Raw genomic sequence first — 23,755 nt, forward strand, 5'->3', positions numbered from 1 at the left:
TGCAAGAATAAAAAAAGATTTTGTTGTTGTTGTCATGTTTATACAGCACTTAGAATGATTCAAGCCATGCATACAGCAATACCGCAATCAATGTGGAATATTCTCAATATATTTCTAGCAGAGCTATATACATAGTAACAAAAAGCAATGTTTTTTTTTAAGATTTCAGATGAAAATCCATTGATGGAGTAGGGTGTCATTTGGAGGGTGAAGTAACAAATGGATTGTTATCTACAAAACCAGCCATTTTGAAGCATGTTTGCAAATTTGAGGATCCCCATAGAAAGTACAAGACTTTTCAAACTTATATTACCCTCTTATTTCATAACCAATTTTGATGAAAATAATTTTCTATTGATCGTCTCATTTTAGTTTTTATTTTCTTAAGATTGATTCTCACCTTTGGTTTTTATTTCTTTTAACAAAGAATTTTAAAATCTAATTTACCATTGTCATCATCATTCCCATCATCATCACCAACACCACCATCTTCATCATCACTGTCACTACCACAAGCACCACCACCACCATCATAAGCAGCAGCAGCAGCAGCAGTAGTAGTAGCAGCAGCAGCAGCAGCAGTAGTAGTAGCAGCAGCAGCAGCAGCAGCAGTAGTAGTATCATTACCTCATCATCTTAATCATCATATTCAGTTCCAGAATCAACATTATCTTTCTTAGACATGTCTTTCTCTCACTCCATAAAATGTATTACATGATTTTCATAACATGACAAAGATCTTAAACACATTTCAAATTGTTCACCTCTCACCCATCATGAGATATTTAATTCACCAATGATTTCAATCTCATCTGAGCATATAGGCCCTTTATCATACATGCACCGCTAAAACTTACAAAAATGCTGATGCATATTATATATAGATAAATTTATATGAGATCATATTTACAGATATAAAGTGATTGTATGTAGCCGTTATATAAGACTATACAAGGAGTACATAGAGGATTGACATCATATACAAATTAATCAATTTACATCACAAGCTATACAAATCACATATCATGATACACCAAACAACAGGGGTAATCATATATGACATGCAATACTAGTATTCAAAATTCACCCATCTTATCGTTACAGACATTTAAAAAGCAATATTTATTACTCTGATAAGTAATTTACATCTTTCTGAGTATTACAACTTCTACATAATTAATGGCAGGATTAAAATGACATGATTTGAAATGCTTACATGATACTTATACGACAAGTGCAACACCAATAATCAGACCAATCAGTAATAAATACATGAAAATATAACAAATGTCAATAACAAGAATGAAATCACAAGGTATTGCTAGAGTTGCTCCTTAGAAAGTGTTTGCAATCTTACCTCTTACAATCAAAACAAGGATCAGTCTAATTTAAAGTACCTTTCCAAAGAACAAGACTGTCAAAAGTGGAATTGATATGAACCTGTATTTAATCCACATTGTGCTGCGTTCAATCCAGTAGAGGTGAGAGGATAGTCAGAAAGATGAATTCTTTGAATGCACTACATGCTGGAAATCATAGCTAACATTAAATCAGGAGTAATACAATGTATTGTAATAAGCCATAGGGTAGATCATGCTATATATGTGTGAATGCATTATAGCATCTATCAGTAATCATCATTATTTAAATTTGTTAGTAACCTGCTCACACTGAATAAAAAATAACATCAAACAACTAGAGAGCAATTTGAATAAAAGTCTTAATGATGAATGACTCATGGTACATCCTTCATACTTTTAATTTGTACCCCAAAAATATTTGTTTTTTGAAACCACCATGAAGTCTGATAAAGTGAAATTCAATTTCTGAAAGGGACTAATGAAAATAGAAAGAGTATGAAAAAAATGTCTTGGAATGATGATGAATTTGATTTTAATAGCTCTCGCATCATTGTGATAAAAAATTTAATGTCAGAACTAATGCATGAATAATTTTGAGATTAATAAATAACAATGAGAACACAACAGTTCACAAACATACCAGTGACTGAATACACCACTTGTAATTTCACTTATTTTAAGGGCATTTGACACTTGCAGTGCTCACTTGCAGCACTTTGTCCGAGGCTTTATTTTACACCACAAACATTGATAGCATGTATAGGGCCATTAAGTTCATCTTCTGACACAAGCAAAAACATTGCTGCCTACGACCTGTGCAATTTTCATGACATATGTATTTGTTTGTATAAAAAATAAAGAATTTTCAGTTCACACAATTTTCTTGGATTTGCATGTTGGCACAAGATGAATGAAACAGTTTTTTTTTTTAACAATTCAATCTTAAGATGTATATAAAAAAGGCTCACAAATTAATCATAGACCTGATTATGCAACATAATATGAAGATATTCAACTGCAGCTGTATGACACACTATAAAAATATAATATATTGCTTCTGTAGAAACCAAATGAGTTCCAAATTCAAAATATATAAAAGCTATAAAAAGATGCCCCAAAATTGAAAAGACAAAGACATCAAAACGTGGAAGTAACTATAAAAAAATCTCCATCCTTATTGTGAAATGAACATATATATTTGCATAGTTACAAAGGTATGCAAAAAGATCTACTGAGTTGAAAGTACATACAAGCAGTCCTTCAAAGTATTTCATACTACAGACTGTCAAAATATAAAGATAGGAAGGAAAGTTGGTTCGCTGATTAGAGAGAGAAAATTCATATGCAGAACACTACTTTTTACTAATAAAACCAACAAATATCGTTGGAAGAATGTGCATGTTAGACCATTAAACAACTTTACTTGTATGACAGTAAATTTTGAAAAAAAGTGATGGGAAAAAAACATGGAATTTGAATAAACGCTTGATCTTCATTACTATTCTGCTTGAGTTTGAAAATTGGGAACAAAACCAATCCAACCAATTCCATAGCAAGAATTTTGGTAGAGACCCTTTTCCTTGCAGTTACAAAGCACTTCAATACTTGTCTAGTTTTCTTCACTTATTTGATCCAAAGGTGTTGTTTTAGAATGTGGTGTGGTATAATTTGCCAAAGACAACAAAAAAGAATCAAGTTTTCATCATTACATCATTGAAGTGACTTGAACACCATTCTTGGTAATCCTTGCACACTCTTATCCCTGATAGCCAACTTATTTTCAAGTAATTCTAGAAGATGCACAATTTCAATATAAGAAACAGAGTCTGGATATTATCAATATGATAAAAATATGAGAAAAATGACATTCCTCCCAAACAATCCATCCTTTCTTACATCGCACCCCAATCAATTCCATTCTTACTTCATTTCATGATCTGCTATCGATGCCGTGATAATCTGAGAACAAAACAACTTTTCATATGTACTAGAAAATAGAGATGAATCATTTCAGGGAGATCCCACACAGCGGGTCAGGGCCCTGTTACATAAAAGTTATAACTTTGCTATGCAATGGTAACTTGCAGGAATCCAACTTATTACAGAAAGCTGACTGGAGAATAAAGAGAATATACATATTGATCTCATATCTTATTACTGCTAGTTGTGTGCTATCTATTCAGCCAGGAATGTTTTACAAGCACCACATCTGTCTAGCTTCCTCGGCAAGTGTTTACAGTATGAGTTAGTACATGATTATCAGTGGGGGTGGCCCTCTTTAGGATAAACCAGTCAAATCTAGCCTGGTAGTATATGTGGGAATATGGAAGTACAATACAGGACTACACAAAGACATTCACCAGTGCACAGTGCACGGAGGCCACTATTCCACAAATACAACTTTTTACTGCTTTCTCTTATCTTTCTAATCTTTTTAGAGTTGATTTTACACGAATTTGTCATTTAGGAGGAATGTATTTAAATTTTTAATCAGATTTCTTACAACAGTGACATAGCATGACACACGCAATACGAGTATCATAAGTGTAAATAAAATGTGAATGATGTACAAAAAGTTTTGACAAGTAGCATGTAGTTCGTTATTGTGATGAAAGTTGTGTCGCGATAGAAAAATAAACATTATTGAGCAAACATGTAAAATAACGAAATACCTCGTCAATATCAGTATAAAAAGAATGCAGCCTAATTGTAAACTAGTATCTGAGATGGAATTTTTGGCTAGTATCAACATTACAAATAAGTCCATCAAAAAAATATCAAAATACCTTAGCTCTTATTATTACAAGCATTTTATTCTGAATGAACGAGTGACCCTGTACCATTTGTTAGTATTGATGCCATATGTGGGTGGATCGACCTAGTCATATGTGGAGGGGTCACTAATTGGCTACCTGCATGAAAACCAACATTGCTGGTAACATTGTCATCATATAATGATATGATCTGTTGAGAAATTTGGGCTTGGTAGTAGGTGCCCCAAGGGCTATTGCTGTGAATAGGCCGGTTCCATTCATCACAACTTCACTTTCTACGACTCTGGCGAAAGGCTTATCAAATGAATGAAACCAAAGCTACACATTGATGGAAGAAAGATTGAGGTATGTAGGCTGGAACTTTTAACAATCACATTGTTTCTGGAGTCACCCTACGAAACCTCACACTCAATACGATCCTATCCAAGAGTCATCGATAATTATGCACATTTCATCTTAAGGGTTGGTCAAGGTCACATCAAGGCTAGAGTCTGTCCTACAAGACTAAGATTGGTGTCAGCTGCAATCTCTGGACACACTTAATGCTGACATTCAGTTTGAATGAGGTGTCCCTTCTATCCTGGTCATAGAATGAAACAAACTCAGTTGAAATCTAAATGCAAGGTCATCACTTAGTTTCTTATGGCCCATTGATTATCCTCGGATTAAGAAAACGACATGGGTGTTCTTCTTTACTCTCTTCGTCATCAGGTTCATTCAAGGCATTTCTGAAAAATGTTTAACATGTCTACATTCTCAAATAGAATTGCAGTGCATTGATGTCTTGATCCAAGGTGGCTGGACACCACGACTAGTACATATAATGTTCCTAGTGATTTGATGATACACTGGAAGCAATATCACCTCAACCAAATGATGAACCCTGTAAAGTGTCTGGACACCAAAGACTAGGACACTCTCTCTTCTTTATAGATAAACTGTGGCTATTGGAGATGCACACCTTAGCACACTGCAAAAACACAAGGAGAGAAAATCAAGAAATTAAAATGTTGCATATAATTAACCTAAGAGTCATCTGATACAAACCGATAATAAATCTCACGAGTTGAGTATTCCTTCTTGATCCAAACAAAATGATATATCATATAACTTGATATCTGTTCAACTGATTCATTTCTGAATAATGAGTGATGCATTCAAAGTTATTCCTCAATAATACATTAAACATTTTAAGAACAATGATGAAAATCAAATAAGTTAAAAAAACTAAAAGCTGAAAGCCGAGAAATTCAAACCTATGACTTCACTTATATTTCAAAACATTCTCTACATCTCTAAGATTCTGAGATTTTTGTTGCTTTTTTTTTGGGGGGGGTCTTCCTTAACTCACCCATTTGTTGTTTGAGTTATTGGTGTCATGAATGATGAACCTCTGTTCTTTCTGTTAATTGATCTAATTTGCCAGTCAAGGAGTTGAATGATGGTCTATTCTCTGGTCTCTGGGTAGAAGAAATAGAAATATTGATAATGGTAATAGTAATAATAATGATGATGATGATGAAAGCATTTGGATGATGATAATAACACTGACAAAATGAATCATAATGACAATATCTATAAAGGGTTCCATGTCATTTGATTTAAAGACGATTGCTCTGCTCTAAATTCCACACCCTAATCAAATGACCAACTTTAACCCTGGATTTAACACTATACCCTATCCTAAACCTAACACTAAACCTAAGTACCTAACATAAATCATATCTCTATGTCTTAGACAAAATAAAACATGGATCAATTGTTGCAGGAGCAAGTGTTGTGTCACCTCTAAAAAGCATGGCATATACAAAGAACATACAAAAAGGACCCAAAATATATTTCTGTAAATGTATAGGATCAAATATGTACATAAATATTTAAATTTGGGATGTCAATATAATATATGATGAAACATCAAAGAAAATCAATTATGGGTTACTAGTTACATCGATGTCATATAATAATGCATAAAAGCATGAGAAAATAGGAAGAGTGCAAGAGATGGGATGACACATATATATATGTACCTCAACCTATAAGAATTTTGCAGATTTTGGCATTTCACGCTCTGCTCTGGTACTGCATAGGCACCCTTAAATGTATAGATAATAAATGTGAATATAATGTGGTTTTAATATGGCAAAATCAAAATAGAGGACTTTTTTTGGTGAAAAAAGTTATCTCTGATGATTGTTGAATAACATACCTCTCTCCAACACTCATTCATAATTCTGTACATCTGATACGGACAATGATCAGGTCGATCCATACGATAGCCGTGCCTCGTGACCTGATCAACGACCTCTACGTTACTCATGGCAGGGTACGGAGCCAGGCCACCGGAGAACACCTCCCACATCAGGATCCCTGGATGGATAAAAAAAATGCAAATCCATATTTTATTGCTCAAAGGAGACATCAGAACAGAAAATTTGCTTTGCCCAATAGATTGTGGGCCCCGCAGCCGCTGTGAAGCACCAGATTGACGAGGCTGAACGCCAAACAGGGTAGCAGCAACTCACATCTTTAACGTCTTTTGGTCTGACATGGCTGGGGTTTGAACTCCTGGTTGTGTGACGGACGCTCTACCGACTGAATTACTAAACATCAACACAAATTCTTTAATAGTATGTATCAAGAGAGCTGCTAGATTACAATGAATCAAGATTGTTTCATAGTGTAGTATACATCAAAATACTACAATGACAGATGTAAGGATGAATTCAGCACCTATGTTCTATTTCTTGAAACCTTCATACAAGTCAAGGTTTATTAGCATCCCAAGGGTACTTGTGCTTACTGTAAACCTAAGGCCCAAATTCACAAGATGTGTGAACCACGAGGGGGGTACAAGACCATGCAGAATTCATAATAATTTCAATAATGTTAGTGCCTTTGCAAAAAGCAAGCATTCATTATTGGACCTTTCTAAGTACATGTGCCGAATCATACATGAAATTTGTAAAGCCCATGGTTTTGTAACCATCCAGGTTGTACCTCTTTTGTGAATGGAAGATGTACAAGCATTCTTAATCTTTAGAGGGTTTTAAGAAATGACAATCTATCCTTGAAGTGTCTGATCCAATAGCCTCAAATCAATGAACCACAACTTGCTCTAAGATGATCCAAGCCATCTTGGTGATGCTTCCTATGTCATTTCTATATCAGCAGACACCATTTCATCTCGACATCACAGGTTTCTTCAGGTTTACTCTTCCTTCTGAAAAACTTGTATGACTTTCATTACTTAAGTCCTAACTTATCCACCATCCTTGGATTCATAAGATAATTTTCATCACTTTGATTATTCAAGAGTACAAAACTACCATCGCAAGTATTGAAGTACCATTCTGATCCTAATAATGCTAACATGACATTTTCCCATGAATTGCTTCAAGGTCTATTTTGTTGAATGCTTTCTTGTATTGATTTCTTCTCACACATTTCAGAGACATTAAATGAAAAGTTAGAAATAACTTCTTCTTTTTTAACTACTTCTGCATCAAGAACTACCGCATCAAGATAGTGACTTACCAAATGCCCATACATCTGACTTGCTGCTAAATCTTGTATAATGGAGTACTTCAGGTGGAGCCCACTTGATTGGAAACTTAGTCCCTGAGCTTGTGTATTCATCATCCATCACATACCTAGTAAGACCAAAGTCTGCCACTTTGACAATGTGCTTATCACCTACAAGACAATTCCTCGCAGCCTGAAAATGATTGAAAATCATCGTACATGAATAACTTACATAATTAAATCACATGTGAACTAAAATAACCTGCTTGAAATAGATTTTTTTATGCAACCTGGGGCCCGTTGCATAAAACTTTTTACCTGAGAAAACTTAGGTTGTTTTTACCAGAGTTTTTGCTCTGTGTTAAAGTCAATGGCAGATATCAGACTAACCTTAGTTTTCAGTTTTTACCAGAGTTTTCTCAGGTGAAAAGATGCAACGGACCCCTGAAGTTCATAAATTAGGCAATTGTCGATATTTTTGTACTGTCAGAGACAAATAGAGAAATGTGAAAATTCTCTCCATAATTATTATTATCAATGTTTGGATTTCTATTGATTTCTAAGTGAAAGGGTGAAATTCTCTTGTTCTTTGTACACACACATGACCTTGATGCACATGAAACAAGTAATTTAGGATATCCTGGGGCCCGTTGCAGAAAGAGTTGCAATCAATTGCAAGTGTAAAAATCATGCGCAAGTGTAAAAATCATTCGCAACTTGATTTTCAACCAATCAACAGCGTGCATTTGGGACTTGCGATTGATTTTTTGGCTTGCGTTTAAATGCAACTCTTTCTGCAACGGGCCCCAGAAGGCAGTTGAAAATTAAAATTTCCAGTCAAATCTTTTTCTTTATTATTCATTGTTTGATCACATACTGTCATTAATCTTTCCTTTTCAGGAAATAATTAGATGAATATGTAGTAAGGGTAATTGGTCCTCTCAACTTAATTAATGAATGAAAAGTCAATATAATAAATCGACAAGTTATCATAATTAATTCAAGTGGTTTAGACGCACAACCTTGTCCATAGAAAATATTATCAGACTTTGGACCCTGTATTTACTGAGAAAAAAATGAGTGAAATCACAATTTGAAGTTTCATTTTGATCTTATTTCTCACAAATTCAAATAAAATGCAATATCAAATTTAATTTGATTTCAATTCTTATATTTTGGATCAAAACATTCAAAATAAAATCAGTCTTAACTCAGAACTGATTAATATTACAATATTCTAGTTCCATTGATAAAATCAATAATGATCATAACTGTTGTCTCTTGAAGGTAAGTAGACAAAATAAAATTCAACTTGATTTTGATTTTAACTCTTGTATATCTAAAGATAATACTACTACCATGCTTTTATAAACATATCACTTCCTTAGCACCTCTTTGTGCTTTCAAGTTCAAAGATAAAACTAGTCTTAAGCACAATGATTCAAATCAATTCAAAATCTTAGAGGAAGAGTACATTGAGCTATTCATCATAAAAAATGGAATCAAATGTATGATTAAGCATAAATTGCAAGCCCGTGGACACAATGAACCAAAAGTTACAATCAATTATAAATATTAATTGATTGTAATAATATGTATTTGTTAATGCCACAGGGTCCTGGTTGGTGTTTCATAAAGCTGTTCATAAGATACGAATGACTTTACACAAGAGTGGTGATCCTTTCTTGTGCTATGTGATATCCCTATGTAATTGATTTATGACCTAAGAATATGTTCCAGTCGTGCGTAAAGTTGTGCGTAACTTTACGAACAGCTTTATGAAACACCCACCAGAGGCCTGTTGCATAAAACTTTGTACCTGAGAAAACTCTGGTAAAAACTGAAAACTAAGGTTAGTCTGATTTCTGCCATTGACTTTAACACAGGGTAAAAACTCCGGTAAAAACAACCTGAGTTTTCTCAGGTAAAAATTTTTATGCAACGGGCCTAAGGTTGTGTATTAACTTACCAAATCTCTGTGTATGAAGTGCTTTGATTCTAGATAGGCCATACCAGCACAGACTTGCTGGGTCATGTAGATGAGTATTGAGGTGTTCTCTAATAACATATACGTGTGTGTTCTGAGGTATGACAACAAGCAACCTGTGGTAGGAAGGTGGTAACAGGTGGAAGAGAAGGGTGTGGTGGGTGTGGTAGGGTGAAAGTGGTATATTAATGGTTCTATATAGTTTTGGTAGACATTCAGTAATATGAATTACATTACATTATCATTCTAAAGTCTTTTTCATATGCAGTGAGTTCCTTAATTACTATGTGGTATTGTCTCACAAAAGCCAAATCATCAAGACCTAATATTTTGATTTAATACAATATGATTGTCAACTGACAGTTGTTGATTTTGGAATTTGATTTCATGTTTAGAATGTTTTACTATAAAACTTTGAAATATTTGAAAAAAAAAAAAATCATTTTTTCAATTTGACAAAACTACTTCAAAATGTGCTATACAATGTATAGATTATAGATATAGTATGATAAATACATGTGCTACCACAGTACAGCCCTCATCATGCAAAAATTACATTGAATATTCTTGAAGTCATTTTAGGGAAGAACCATAATTATTTAGGGCCATAAAATCTAAACCAATGTAAGAATAAAGCATTTTCATAACATTTCAATAGATTTCGTCCAATAATTTTTAAAAATAATTTTGTGTCTTACCTTTTGACATATATTCTGTGACTATACACATTGGTCTTTGTGCTGATGTTACACCATAGAGCTGTACAAGGTTTTCATGTTGTAATTCTCTGCAAAAGAGGAAGATATATGAAATCAATAAAAATATTTTATCAGGTAAAAAATTATTTATTTGATTAATAATAAATCATGGGTTAGTAGTAAATAATAATACTGATTAAAGATATTCATAGAGTGTCACCTATCTACATAATTCCTTTCCAGGCATACTGTTACCCCAGATTTAACTTGAGCGGCTGCTACCAGTACTCAGTGCATTCAAAGAATGTATCTTGCCAGTTCCCAATTAACTATCATATTACTAGCTGAAATTAATTCATCTATTGAAATAATTTCTATTAAAGTCATAACCTAAACATTATTATCAATATGACACTAATATTTCATCATCACATGTACCATCATCAACATCATCATCATCATCATCATCATCATCATCATCATCATCATCAACATCATCATCATCATCATCATCATCACCATCATCATCATCATCAACACCATCATCATCATCATCATCATCATCATCATCATCATCATCATCATCAACACCATCATCATCATCATCATCACCATCATCATCATCATCAACACCATCATCATCATCATCATCATCATCACCATCATCATCATCATCATCATCATCAACACCATCATCATCATCATCATCATCATCATCATCATCATCATCATCATCATCATCATCATCATCATCATCATCATCATCAACATCATCATCATCCTCATCATCATCCTCATCATCATCATCAATACCATTATCATAACCAATGTTTTCACAATCATCAGCAACACAGCCACAACAACCATCATCATCTTCAACACTGCAGTTATCATTCTTCTCTTAAGATAATATTATAATAATGTAAGATGTCATAATAAAGATGGTACTTACTTCATTACTTTAGCTTCATCGATGAAGTCCTCTTCTGACATAGATCCCTCTTGCATTCTCTTGACCGCTACAAACCGGTTGTTGTGGGTCAGTTTCGCCAAATGGACCACACCAAATTGACCTCTCCCTAACTCTTGTAATATCTTCAGCTCTGACCAACTGATCTCCCATTTAGCTGAAAGAAATGAAATATAATGAAATTCATAAATGATGTACAAACTATGTAAAGAAATTAAAGTAATGAAAGTTACAAAATGAGGATTAAATGTTGAGTATATGAATCCAGATAATTCTGAAGATGTTCGTCATCGCGGAGAATTCAATAGAATAGGTTGATCAGTTGTCTCGCGAAGCGGTTGAAACTGTAAGAGAGTTCACGACGTTTCGTTGGCTGCTGCTCAACTTTGTCAAGTGATGGAGACTTCGGTGTGAGGGCGAAGGTTATAGCGGGTATGCGGACGTCGTAGGGAACCGGCCGAAAGTGCGGGTGGTTGCCGTACATCGGTGAGTGTGTCGAGATGCGGACGTGGGTGACAGCTCGGTGCTGGTGTTGCCGGCGGTGGTTGTTGTTGGTCGGTTGAGGGCGTTTTTTTGCTGTGGTGTTGTCTAATGCAGCGCATCCATGATTCGGCGATTTCGAAGCCTACGTCTCGATTGAGTGTGTTAGAATGTAGTCGAATCTGGATGGCTTCTTTCACACGTCTGGTATGCCAATGTTGTGCAGAGTCAATACATCTGACGCCAGTCCAATCGGGTTGGTGTTGTTGTTCCCATGCATGTTCTGCTACTGCCGAGAGTATGGTGTTTCGCTGCCTGACGTCTCTCTGATGTTCGGTTAGCCTCTCCTTTACTGGTCTGCCTGTCTCTCCGATATATGAGAAGTTGCAGTCCTTGCATGGTATCTGGTAAACAACACCGTCTTTCCTGTAAGTTGGTATTGGGTCTTTGGCTGTGACGAGTTGGTTCCTAAGGGTGGTGTCTGACTTGAAGACAGCGCGGATGTTGTGTTTCTCCAGTCGTCGTCGCAGCTGGTGTGCTATGGAGGAGACGTAGGGCAGGACTACTGTTGAAGTGAATTGCTTCTCCTCTAGAATGATCCGCTCCTTAGGTTTGCGTGACTTCTTGATGAAAGCCTTGGGGTAACCATTCAGAGCTAGTGCCGACTGAAGATGGCGCTGTTCTGGTGACAAATCCGATTGTTTAGAGACGATTCTGTTCGCTCTGTCGTAGAGGCATTTGATTAAACCGCGTTTGACAGCTTGTGGGTGGTGGGAGTCGTAGCGTAGATACTGGTCTGTGTGGGTGGGTTTCCTGTAGACTGTAGTCTTAAGGGTGCCGTCTGCTTGTCTGTGTACCTCAGTATCCAGGAAGGCTAACGATCCGTTGGTTTCATGTTCGGCGGTAAACCTGATGGTGGTTTCCCTTCGGTTCATGAAATCCAAGAGATCCTTGGATCTGTGCTTGTTGACGATGATGAAGGTGTCGTCGACGTAACGTTTCCAGATCTTAGGTTCGAGTTTTGGCGGGCAGTCGTTTAGGGCAGTATTCTCAAAAGCTTCCATATACATGTTGGCGATGACGGCTGATACGGGGCTGCCCATGGCGGCGCCCTCTGTTTGTTCGTAGAACTTGCCGTTGTATAGGAAGTAAGTAGACTTCAGAACAAATTCTAGAAGAGTGGTTATTTCTTGTGGAGTCAGGCTGGTCCTCGCCGCAAGCTTGGTGTCTGCTGTGAGGCGATCTCGGGCAACTTTGCATGCTCCTTCAATCGGGACGTTCGTGAATAAAGACTCCACATCGAATGAGATCATTGCGTCGTCTTCTTCTATGGATTGTGTGGCGACAAAGTTTGCGAAGTCTGTGGAATTCCGGACGGTGTGAGGTGAATCCCCGGTGAGAGGAGTGAGGATGTTGGCTAAAAACTTAGACAATTCATAGGCGAAGGAGCCGATGCAGGATACGATGGGGCGTAGTGGGACGGCTGGCTTGTGTATTTTGGGCAAACCGTAGATCCTTGGTGGTTGCTTTCGTTTTGGTCGGAGCTTCTGGTAGGTGTTATCTTCTAGGCTTCCTTTCTTTTTAAGCTCTGATAGTAAAGTTGTTAACTTCCTTACTAGGGAGTCAGTAGGATCTTTCTTGATTATTTTGTATGGGCCAGTAGAGAGGAGGTTGTCCATCTTGTCCCTATAAGTGGTGGTGTCCAAAATTACGGCTGCTCTTCCTTTGTCGGCGGGTAAGATCATAATGGTTGAATCTTCCTTCAAGGACTTGAGAGCTGCCTCCATATCTCGGGTGATGTTGGATTTTGGTGGTTTAGCTTGCTCTAAGATAGTGCCGATGTCCTTGCGTAGCGATTTTCTGTCTTCTGGTGTCAATTTGCTGATGTTTGACTCTACTCTGGCTACGATTTCTGCTGCTGGTATCCGCTTAGGAACAGTGGCAAATGTCATACCTCTGCTAAGCAGAGTCTTCTTGGTGTCGGAGAGGTTCCTGGAAGACAAGTTGATCACCCAGTTGTTGTTGGTGACGTTCATGTTTGTCTTGGAAGTAGGTTCGAGTAATTCGTTGAACTTCCGTTGTTGCCTCTCTTTGCATTTATCGAAGATGTCATGGTATTAGTATATGAATCCAGTTGAACAAAAAAAAGTGGAAAGTGAAAATTGAGAATACGCAGAGCTGCCATAGTTTGGAAGAGCAGATTAGTATTACTTCGAAAATGAACATTTTTCTTTAAAAATAATCATATTTCTAATTAGCTTTATATCAACTACCAGCACAGCACAATGCATGATGGAAGAATATTTTGCTCATGGCATGGACTTGATATGTACATTTTTTGCCATTTTTTTTTCAATAAATTATACATATTCATTCAAATTCCTGTTAACTTTTTCAATTTACCCTTAAAATCATCTTACAGAGTTTTATCAATATTTAAGATGCAGATTTCATTTTTGCTGACATAGAAGTCTAAACTGTTAGTCTTTGAATATATATAAAAGTTCAAATTCAAGCCTAATAATAGCTTCAAATCCTATGATTATTACAATCCTGTAGTGAGTCAATACTTACTTGATCCAAGACCAGCTGTGGTTGGTAACGTAAACCCTGGTGGATTCCGTAATCTCGTTATTAGACCTATATGATATCAAAATAAAAGAAGACGAAAAATATGGATATATTCAATGAAATGAGAATAAACAATTCATACTTCTACTGTTCATTAAATGAGTCTAAAATCAACATCTCATTGCGAGTCTTTATGATGTGAAAATCTAAAAAGCAAAGCATTTCTTCTTACCAGCTATCCAATTACCTCAAATGGCCAGCCAATCACTATCAGTGTAAAATACACATTCTGATCGAAGTGCTGACTAGTAACCAAACAGAATTAGTCTTTCATATTTGCAACCCATTGCAAACCTTTTTATGGTAGCAAATGTAGATTAATTTCTTGCCAAAGCACATCAATTATATACCTGCAAACCATAGAATAAGTCAGGACACACAATCATACCCTGAATAGGCTTGCTTCCAACAAATTGTAATATTTATCAAATTATTAATATAGACTAAACGAATGGCATGGACGAGGAAATCCTGTTTATATTGTAAATGCTTTGACCTGATATTCACCTCATGTAAAATACATTATGAGATTTGAGGACATTTAAAGGTAACATAAGACTATTAAGGAAACACAGATAGCATTATATCCCACTCGTGTAATATATCACTTAATCAGAAACACATTTCGCATAGGCAATATGAAATGGTAATGATTTTGAGTATCTTTTCTTATGTATTACATATTTACATAAATGAATAATCCAGGCCAAATCATTTACTCTCCGTAATGTAATTATGATTTGTTATTGCTCAATCATTTCACCATTTATTTGTTCGATATATTTTCCAGGGAGAGGGACAAAGAGATGGCACTATGTTTAATTTGGTTTGTAACATAGAGTACAGTAATAAAGAATAACAAATGGAAACGTTAACATAATTTCAATACCTATTAAGATGTGGATGGATGTTACTTGCTTTAAAATTTAAGTGAAAAACTATTTCATTCTCAAACCATCTTTGTTCAAAATTTCTTTTTTTTTTTTTTTAATATGTATCGTAAATCATCAGATATGGTTCATCAATGAAAGAGAACTCACAAGTTTTAAGAGACCATTCAAGAGAATGAAGGATAGCAGAAAGGATATCTCTAAATATTTCATAGTATCATTATAATTAACAGCTTCTTACCCCCAGCATTGTGTTGATGGTATTCAATGAGTTTAGCCATATCTCTAAAACAATGTTTCTCAGATACATAAAACTCTTTGTGTGAGTTCTGTTTGATGTGGTAGTGTCTAACTACGTCCTCTCCTCCTGGTCTGTATACACAAAGAAATAAGATATGGTGAGTCAAAAATGATAACCACACAAATTCATATTATTGTTTTTTTTTTAATAATTTATTTGTATATCCATCAGCTAAATTGAAATCTGAAATTTTCAAATTAACACTTTTGAATAAAAACCATTTGAATGCAATGTTTAATACTAATCAATATTTGATAAAAATTATGAAAAGTTAACTTCGATTATTTTTGTTACAATATTGAAAGTTTGGGTTGTCTCATTTAGCACAAGAAAGGGTCAATAGTTGTACGTAACCTACTAACATCTACCAGCATATAGAATGGACCCCCAGTCATTTTTAAAGTCCTGTGTAAGTGAACAAACTGTTTATGAAGTGCCAATATGTTTAGCTCAGGAGTTTTTGCTGATATTTTTTGTAACTGTGACAATTCTTCTATATAATTTGTTTTAAATTCAGACAGACAAATATACTAGGCACTAACAAGGTACGTTAACAAAATTGGAGTGAATACAAAGCGGCATAGTTCAACTAAGCTGATATAAGTACAAGAATTCAAACATGCTCGCTTAGCTTGCCATACTCCAGGCAAGCAGTGATTTTCATTGAGAGATGTTATAAGCTACTGCAAATCCTTGCATCTGATTGGCTAAGGGCAAATTAGTAAGTGAAAATCACTGTCAAATTTTTTTAATGAAAGCTCCCCTGGTGTTCATGGAGCTGCGTATAACTTTACAAACAGATTTTTTTGAAGAAACAACCATGTGTTTTATCAATCAAGTGAGAGTTATGCCTGAGATATCTTTAGGGTCTATGAAAATTATGTACAATGGTGAGATCAAAGTATGTTAAATGGGTTAATCATGTTGTACTTACCCTTTTTCTTTGGCTAATACTGAGAGCGTACACAATCCTGGTTGTCTTGAATTCCTTACAGTGAAACAGCCTTCTTTGCCTTCTTGTTTTAGTTCAAGTTCTGTTCTTTGTCTTGACCACGTTCCATTAAACCAACTTGGAAAAATAAAGGAAGGAAATAGTTTCAAAACTTGTGTTTTTCTCACATAGCTCATTACCAAAGTATTTAACTGAATAATCATATAAGTAAACATTAAAATTAGACAACATTAATAAAATAATGTAAAAACATAAATATGCAAAAATGCATCTGATTTTCATGAAATTGTCAGTATTAAACTAATTTGATTTTACTCTCAAATCATATCATTTTCATCCTGAATTAACCCTTTAAACAAAGAATATTTCATTACGTTGGCACTTGTTTGTCAAAGCCTTAGATAAACATGTCTGACTGTTGAATAAATAACATGGTTGCTATTCATCCAAACAAATTTCCTCAATTTATATTTGCCATGTCTGTAAAACCTGTACATTATAGAAAAAATACTAAAAGAAAGAAAAAAAAACTATCACACATATATTTTGGAAAAGTCACATTTCCTGAGAATGAAAAAAACGTGATTCCTATATTAAAAAAGACACCACAAATATATTGTTATATTTCAAGTACAATGATAAACATCATCTGTTATTCCTCAACTAATATGCTTGAAAACTACATTCTATGTCTATCATTAATTTAATAGTTGATACTTACTCATATCTTTCTAGGCCTGTTGAATATTTACTCTTTTCTTCTACATAGTTGCTGGGTATGAAACCTTCGCGCCTGAAAATATAAGGAAAAAAAATAAAAAAATAAAAGAATAACAGGAGCGCGAGGGTGAGTGGTAAAGAAACAATGAAGGTAAGGGAGAGAGAGAGAGAAAGGCAAAGAGAAAGAGCAAGGGAGGGTTACAGAAAAGATTAGAAAATAATGTACGAGCAAAATATTTTCCTAGGAATCGCATCGTACCAAAATGTATCCAATTAGTTGATTTTTCTATAAAGTGAGTGGTACACACTCTTTGTGAGTATTAAAATATTTTCAGATGTTTTTAGTATTTATAGAGATTGAAAAAAAAGCAGTATTTTGCAATAAATTACATTGAATACCTTGGTTATATACATATACAGACATGATAGAGAAAATTTGTCATATTCGGTTATCTTATTCTCTTCCGTATACTGATGATACAAAATTACGGCCAAGATTTGCCATTTCATTTCCTTGAGTTAGGGACACCACATCATCTATGACAAGTTTATTTTTATTCTGATAAAAGAAATAAGTTGATATGCATCATTATCAAGAATTCTTGTAATATAATCACATATTGGGATAACAGTCAGGAAGCAAACAGAGCAAGTCTTCCTATTTTAACAACCTTTATGTTAAAAAAACACTTGCAGTTGTGTTTAAAAAATGAATGAATTCCAACAAAATCAAAGAAAATGACAACCCAAGAGTTGTACAAAAATAGAAATTATGCACCAATCTTTCACTTGGAAAATGAATGATAGCTCTGAAATCAGCAAAATTAACATCGAATTATTTTCTTAAATATGTTTTTTTTTCAAGCAATTATATGCCCACATATATTTATCCGTTTAAGCAATTTCCAATTCATTTTCAGCCTACAGCTAGAATTCATTATCACATGACTGGAACAAATAGCTTGTATTATACAATTGTTGCAATAATAGATAAGTTTACTAACGTAATTGATTAAATAATATGCAAATACTTCAAAGATTGTTCTTCAAAAAAAATATTATTCCCAGGTCTTGCCCAACAAAGCAATAAGTATTTTATGGATTAAAATGAGTGAAATCCAATTCTGAGATATTAATAGAAAAATCTAGAAGTTTCTCAAGAAATTCAACAATTATATACTTAAGTATTTATGACTTATATGTAAGAGTATGAAATATTTCAAGATGATTCACAGGTCTCGTTCAGCTGGAGAGATTCCATTAATCTTACAACAATCAGACCAAACCTTGCCAATATCCAGTAACATATCGGTTATTGGAAACGACAGCTCGAATAAGCTCTGCTGGCCTAGATTAGTGAAGGGGTTCAATTAGAATATGGGTCATTCTGATGTAATACAAACACGAAGCAATGTTTAGCGCTTGAATCCAACGATCGATCCCCTATTACAGGAAATTCCTCTTATTATGCTCGTTAACCCACACATAGTATGTTACTCAATAAGTGTACAATGAGAAACTATTTTATTCTCTAATAGGTTCAAGTAACAGGAAATAAATTCACGGTAGAACCTTAAGAGTACATATTGTCATCTGCCTGGCAGAAGGACGTTAGGATACTTTAATTCCCATGTAAGGCAGAAGGACATACATGTAGGATCTTTTTTGCATGTAATGCATATTTTGTGTTGCATGATCTTCAGTCGTTATCATCCTTAGTACAGCCGTGCAGGAGTTGAAAACTGATTTATAGGTATTTGCAACCTATGTACCGCCCTTTTGCAACTTATGTACCGCCCTTTTGCTAACAAGGTGAAATTATTTTCTACTTTCTATGGGTATAATCATGTAAATATTATCAACAATTATTTGACCAGACACAGAGGAATTCTACCTCCATGGTTCAACATGCTTTGAATTCATTATAAACAATCCCATACAATGATAATCAAGTACACAAGTATTTTTTTTATTGGTATTCAAGTACACAAGTATTAGTTCAATCAACATTAAGATACCACAGTGATTATCACTTTACAATGAAGAAGGCCAACTAAAAGAGATCTCCAATTGAAACTACATTTATAAACTAGTTTGACGTCACCATGAGTGACCATTAATAGCTCTCATTATCAAAACCAAACTCGTCTACCAAGCACAATCAAAGTAAAGTTTGATCCAGTGATTTTATTTCATTCATGCTATGTAGACAACAATCAATGTGACTTAAAATCACATTAAACACTTTGAATTAAGTGACACATTATAAAACATAGTTTGCTGAAAAGAAAATGGATTTAAGAATTCAATGATTGAATTTACATACATGTATGATATTAATACATTGTTAATTAAATTTGTTGCAACCTTGGTGCACAATGCAGTACGCTCTCCTCCCCTCTCTCTTTGAAATGAATGTACATGTAAATTTGTGTTTGTGTATTACGACATTCAATCATGATTACAACTTTGTATTACTTTATTTCCAAACATGTTTGTTAATGATAAAATTTGGCATGATTTACAAAATCCATGATCACATTCATGTAATATTTCTTGTATTCAATAAAAAAATGAAATTCTAATAATCTTTTAGATAATACATGTAATAAATAATTTTCAGTATTGAAGTGAATGTCAATTAATCAGTGCCGGCAGCACAGAAACATTATTATCCAATAATCCTAATAGAGCGCTAACAGTAAGCCAAGTCACATCTTTCGGATTCTGAAGTAAAAACATTCAATGTGTAAGTATTGCATGGTTGTGACATTAGACATCGCTGCCACATTACCGGTTGTAACAGGGCCTCTGTTAGCACATTGTTAGAGCTAACAACATTTCTGTGCTGTCAGTACAGGGTGTGAGGCTGTGGTTTATTCCCTCTGTTATTCACATTTAAAGGGAGAGTTCACCATCTATCATACATGTATAATCTAGGGAGAAAAAAATCGGCAAAAATTTGAACTAAAATACATGTGGAAGAGCCATGGTGTAGTGGTTCTGACTCTCGCCTTTAAACAGAGGGTCCAATGTTCGAATCCCACCACAGCAAGGCATTAATCCACACTTTGCCATCCCGACCCAGGTGCTAAATGGGTACCTGGTAGGATGTGAAAGTCATTGTAGCTTGTCCAGTACTGTGAGCGCCTCAACGGCGACTGACTGGAATACTCCCCTTGGAGTGGAGGATGTGCACACATTGTGTGCAGGAATGACTGATTGAATCCGATGACCGGGGTAATAACATATCTGCAAAGCGCTTAGACACGTCATTCCAATGTATTAAGCGCTGTATAAAAGCAGATTATTATTATTCATTATTACATGTACATTTTTAAAATTGTGATAAATTATAGAAATAATAGAAAATTTAAATAAATGATTTATGTGATTTAAAAAAAACTGCAAATCATTTTTTTTTTTGGGGGGGGGGGTGGTTTAAAATAAATAACATTTTTTAAATTCACTTTGACATCCTCTACATGTATGTCAAGTTCTCACTTATCATTATCAGGGTGACTTCTACATTTAAATGTCATTTTCTTAATATCTCATTTTGTTCCCTGAACAAACAACACCCCCATGTTATCACCTCTCTCAACAACTCTATTACAAATAATACAAACATGATGAAATGGGGAATCCCCTAATATATCCTGGACTTATCTCAAGGTTTCCTACACAATATAATACTACTAACAAAATAAAGGCATAAAAATTGTAAGGCAGTGATATAACAGTGTACCTATGTATATATGTACCATTGACAATTTAATACATGAGAGATCAATGTCTTTAAAAAAATCATGTTTGCTTTAGTATCATTTATTGCCTTGTTCCTGTCAATTAAATGTATATTGTAAAATATAAAGAGTTCATATCAACCTTGAGAAAATCATGGTTTATGTATTTGTTTTTCAAAAGAAGCTATATAATCTGTTTGTGACTTGTAAAAATAACCTGGGAAATAAAAGCATCTTGAAACTGAAAATGAACAATATTTGGAATATCAATTACAAACATAAGAAAATATTAAAGCTTTCTTCAAAATGCTGTAAAGACGCTGATAATTAAACATGTCAATTAGAACTGAGCCATGTCTGCAGAGCAAAGCAGAGAGGTTCTAGAGAAGTTAAACTTAAAAGTGAAATGGGATACATGTTCCTGAAGAAATCAAGGATTGTAGAATATCATTTAGGTTTAAATAACAAAACAAGAAGGTGTCAATCAGTACTATGCTAAAATTTTCCAGAACACATATTTTGAAGAATTTTCATGCATACAATATCAACAAGTTATTGACCATGTTCTTTCATGTCCAAAAAAATGGAATGGTTATTCAAGTGATCATATGAAAAATTAGCAAACACCAAAATGTAGTTTTGATTAAGTATGTCTGGGGCTGCCTACCTGTAATTGCATCACTGTACACACTTGATTTTTCATCACATATTTCCTTCATATATAATGGACATGCGAGAAACCAAATAAAGTTCTTTGAGATACGATTCTACACAAGACTGATAACTGTAGGTTCAAACTTAAATATTTCCTATAATTTATCAAGTACATATAGGTGACTCTTACTGTAACAATTTAAAAAATATATGCCTACATTCTGCCCTGGCACTGACCTATAAATGAGATAATTTAATCTTAAGAACCTTGACATGTATTTAATCTAGGGCAGGTTAGTGTAAGGCACCTCAATGTGACAACCATGCAATGTGTCTGCTTGAGGCATGATCTCTGAGATCTGACAGCTATTTGACCTGTCCCTTTAAACCAGTCATTATGAGTCATGATGTGAAAAGCCCATTATCCATGGTCTGTGTTTAGCACATGCCACTTAAGTACATTCTATCCAACAAGATCATCTCCGTTCCTTCTCAATCCACATTAATCATAGTTGTATAAAAGCCCAGTCATAGAATAATGAGAGGCCTCCAGAAAAGTTCTACGACAGGCCTTCCACTCTCATATGTACCGTAACATGTATATTCAGGCATCAATGCGGGTCTGAATTCATTAGACTACATCTGAAATGATGAGAGCAAATGTCTTTAGTCTCTTCTCAAGGACGGATCTATTTATAACCAAGAGTATACAGGTGCTGACATGATAGGACAGCTACTACATGTAGATTCAAAATGCATCACAAACAATATCATATTTATATGATTTGGGTGCTACCTTTTTATTGTAAATTCTGAGGGCTTCAAAAATACCCACAAATTATAATTCATATGCTAACATAGCAACACACTTGTCTCATTTAAATTAAAGGTGTTATTATTCTTCTTTGGAAGCATCCTACAAGGTACAGTGCTCTGAAAACATACTATGTTTGTGCCTTGGTTTCTGCCCCCCCCCCCCCAAAAAAAAAAATAATAATAATCTAGCTCCAATCAAGGAACAAAAATTTTAAAGATATGGGAAAAAAGTGTTATAGGATCAGTACTGTTCAAGTATTAGCAGAAGTTAGGATGCAAATTCTTTTTATTCTACGGGTAGGCCTCTATTCTTCAGGAAATCATATTGATTACCACATCTTAAAGGATTAATACACCGGACTAAATCCTACACACTTAAATGAGAGATGACAGCATCATTCTTTATGTGTTATCATAACACCTGTTTACATCAAAGTATGTGTACATTACCTGCAAAGTTATGTACAAGTGTTTAGACTATGATGATCCAGCAATTAATATGTGTAATATGTCATGTCAGTTAATGACTATGAACAGCCTGTTTATATGCATGACAGAATAGACAATAAACCTATTCAGATGAACAAGAAAAGATTGAGTGTATTAGACAGAGGGAGAGAGAGGGAGGGGGTGGAGGGAGAAGAAGGGGGAGATAGATACGGAGTGGAGGAGCGAGAAAGGGGGAGATATAGGAGGGGTAAAGGAAAGACGGAGTGGGGAGGGGAACAGTGACAGCAAGAAGGGGGAAGGGGGTATGAACATCTAAAATGCTTTTTTTCTGGGGGTTTTATACTAACAAGCAGAATTACACTTGTCATCCTTTTTCAGTCAGGGATATTGCTAGGGAGAGAAGAATATTATAAAGTTACTACATGCCACACTAGCTACAAATAAGAGGTTTGATGTGTTCAGCGCCATCAATCTGATGCGATGATTAAAGAGTAAACACTGGCAGAATCAACAAATTGATCACAATTAACACATAAACTCGTACACAGACACACTGTGTACGAATAATTGACTGAGATGGGTGCATTAAAGGAAGTTGTTCGTGATGGATTTCCGATCAATTTTGTCCAAGGAAATTTCATCAAGATGTCAATGTCACAACTACATGTCTTGAGGAGCTATGATCTACACCACAGATTTAGCAACTGTAGACATACAAACTACACACAATTCAAACAGAAATTTACATGTGTACACAAGTAAACCAACAGAATGAACTGCATGTATCATTCAACAGATCTTCC

At 34.8% G+C, this 23,755-nt stretch overlaps 1 protein-coding gene across 2 annotated transcripts in view; it reads right to left on the reverse strand.

The window, feature by feature from the left end:
* Positions 1–759: 759 nt before the first annotated feature.
* LOC121408688 (tyrosine-protein kinase Tec-like) overlaps positions 760–23,755 on the reverse strand; it is a 49,486-nt gene continuing 26,490 nt past the window's right edge. For both annotated transcript variants that reach the window (XM_041600246.1, XM_041600237.1), the window contains 11 exons: positions 17,288–17,359; positions 16,549–16,683; positions 15,555–15,685; positions 14,367–14,432; positions 11,295–11,469; positions 10,343–10,431; positions 9,627–9,760; positions 7,670–7,850; positions 6,342–6,502; positions 5,487–5,595; positions 760–5,105 (listed from right to left, as the gene is read on the reverse strand). In XM_041600246.1, coding sequence (XP_041456180.1) covers positions 5,512–5,595; positions 6,342–6,502; positions 7,670–7,850; positions 9,627–9,760; positions 10,343–10,431; positions 11,295–11,469; positions 14,367–14,432; positions 15,555–15,685; positions 16,549–16,683; positions 17,288–17,359 — 1,228 coding nt within the window. In that variant the 3' untranslated portion in view covers positions 760–5,105; positions 5,487–5,511. The remainder of the gene's footprint in view (positions 5,106–5,486; positions 5,596–6,341; positions 6,503–7,669; positions 7,851–9,626; positions 9,761–10,342; positions 10,432–11,294; positions 11,470–14,366; positions 14,433–15,554; positions 15,686–16,548; positions 16,684–17,287; positions 17,360–23,755) is intronic.

The sequence above is a fragment of the Lytechinus variegatus genome, chromosome 1 (genome assembly GCF_018143015.1).
Source record: "Lytechinus variegatus isolate NC3 chromosome 1, Lvar_3.0, whole genome shotgun sequence".
NCBI classification, from domain to species: domain Eukaryota; kingdom Metazoa; phylum Echinodermata; class Echinoidea; order Temnopleuroida; family Toxopneustidae; genus Lytechinus; species Lytechinus variegatus.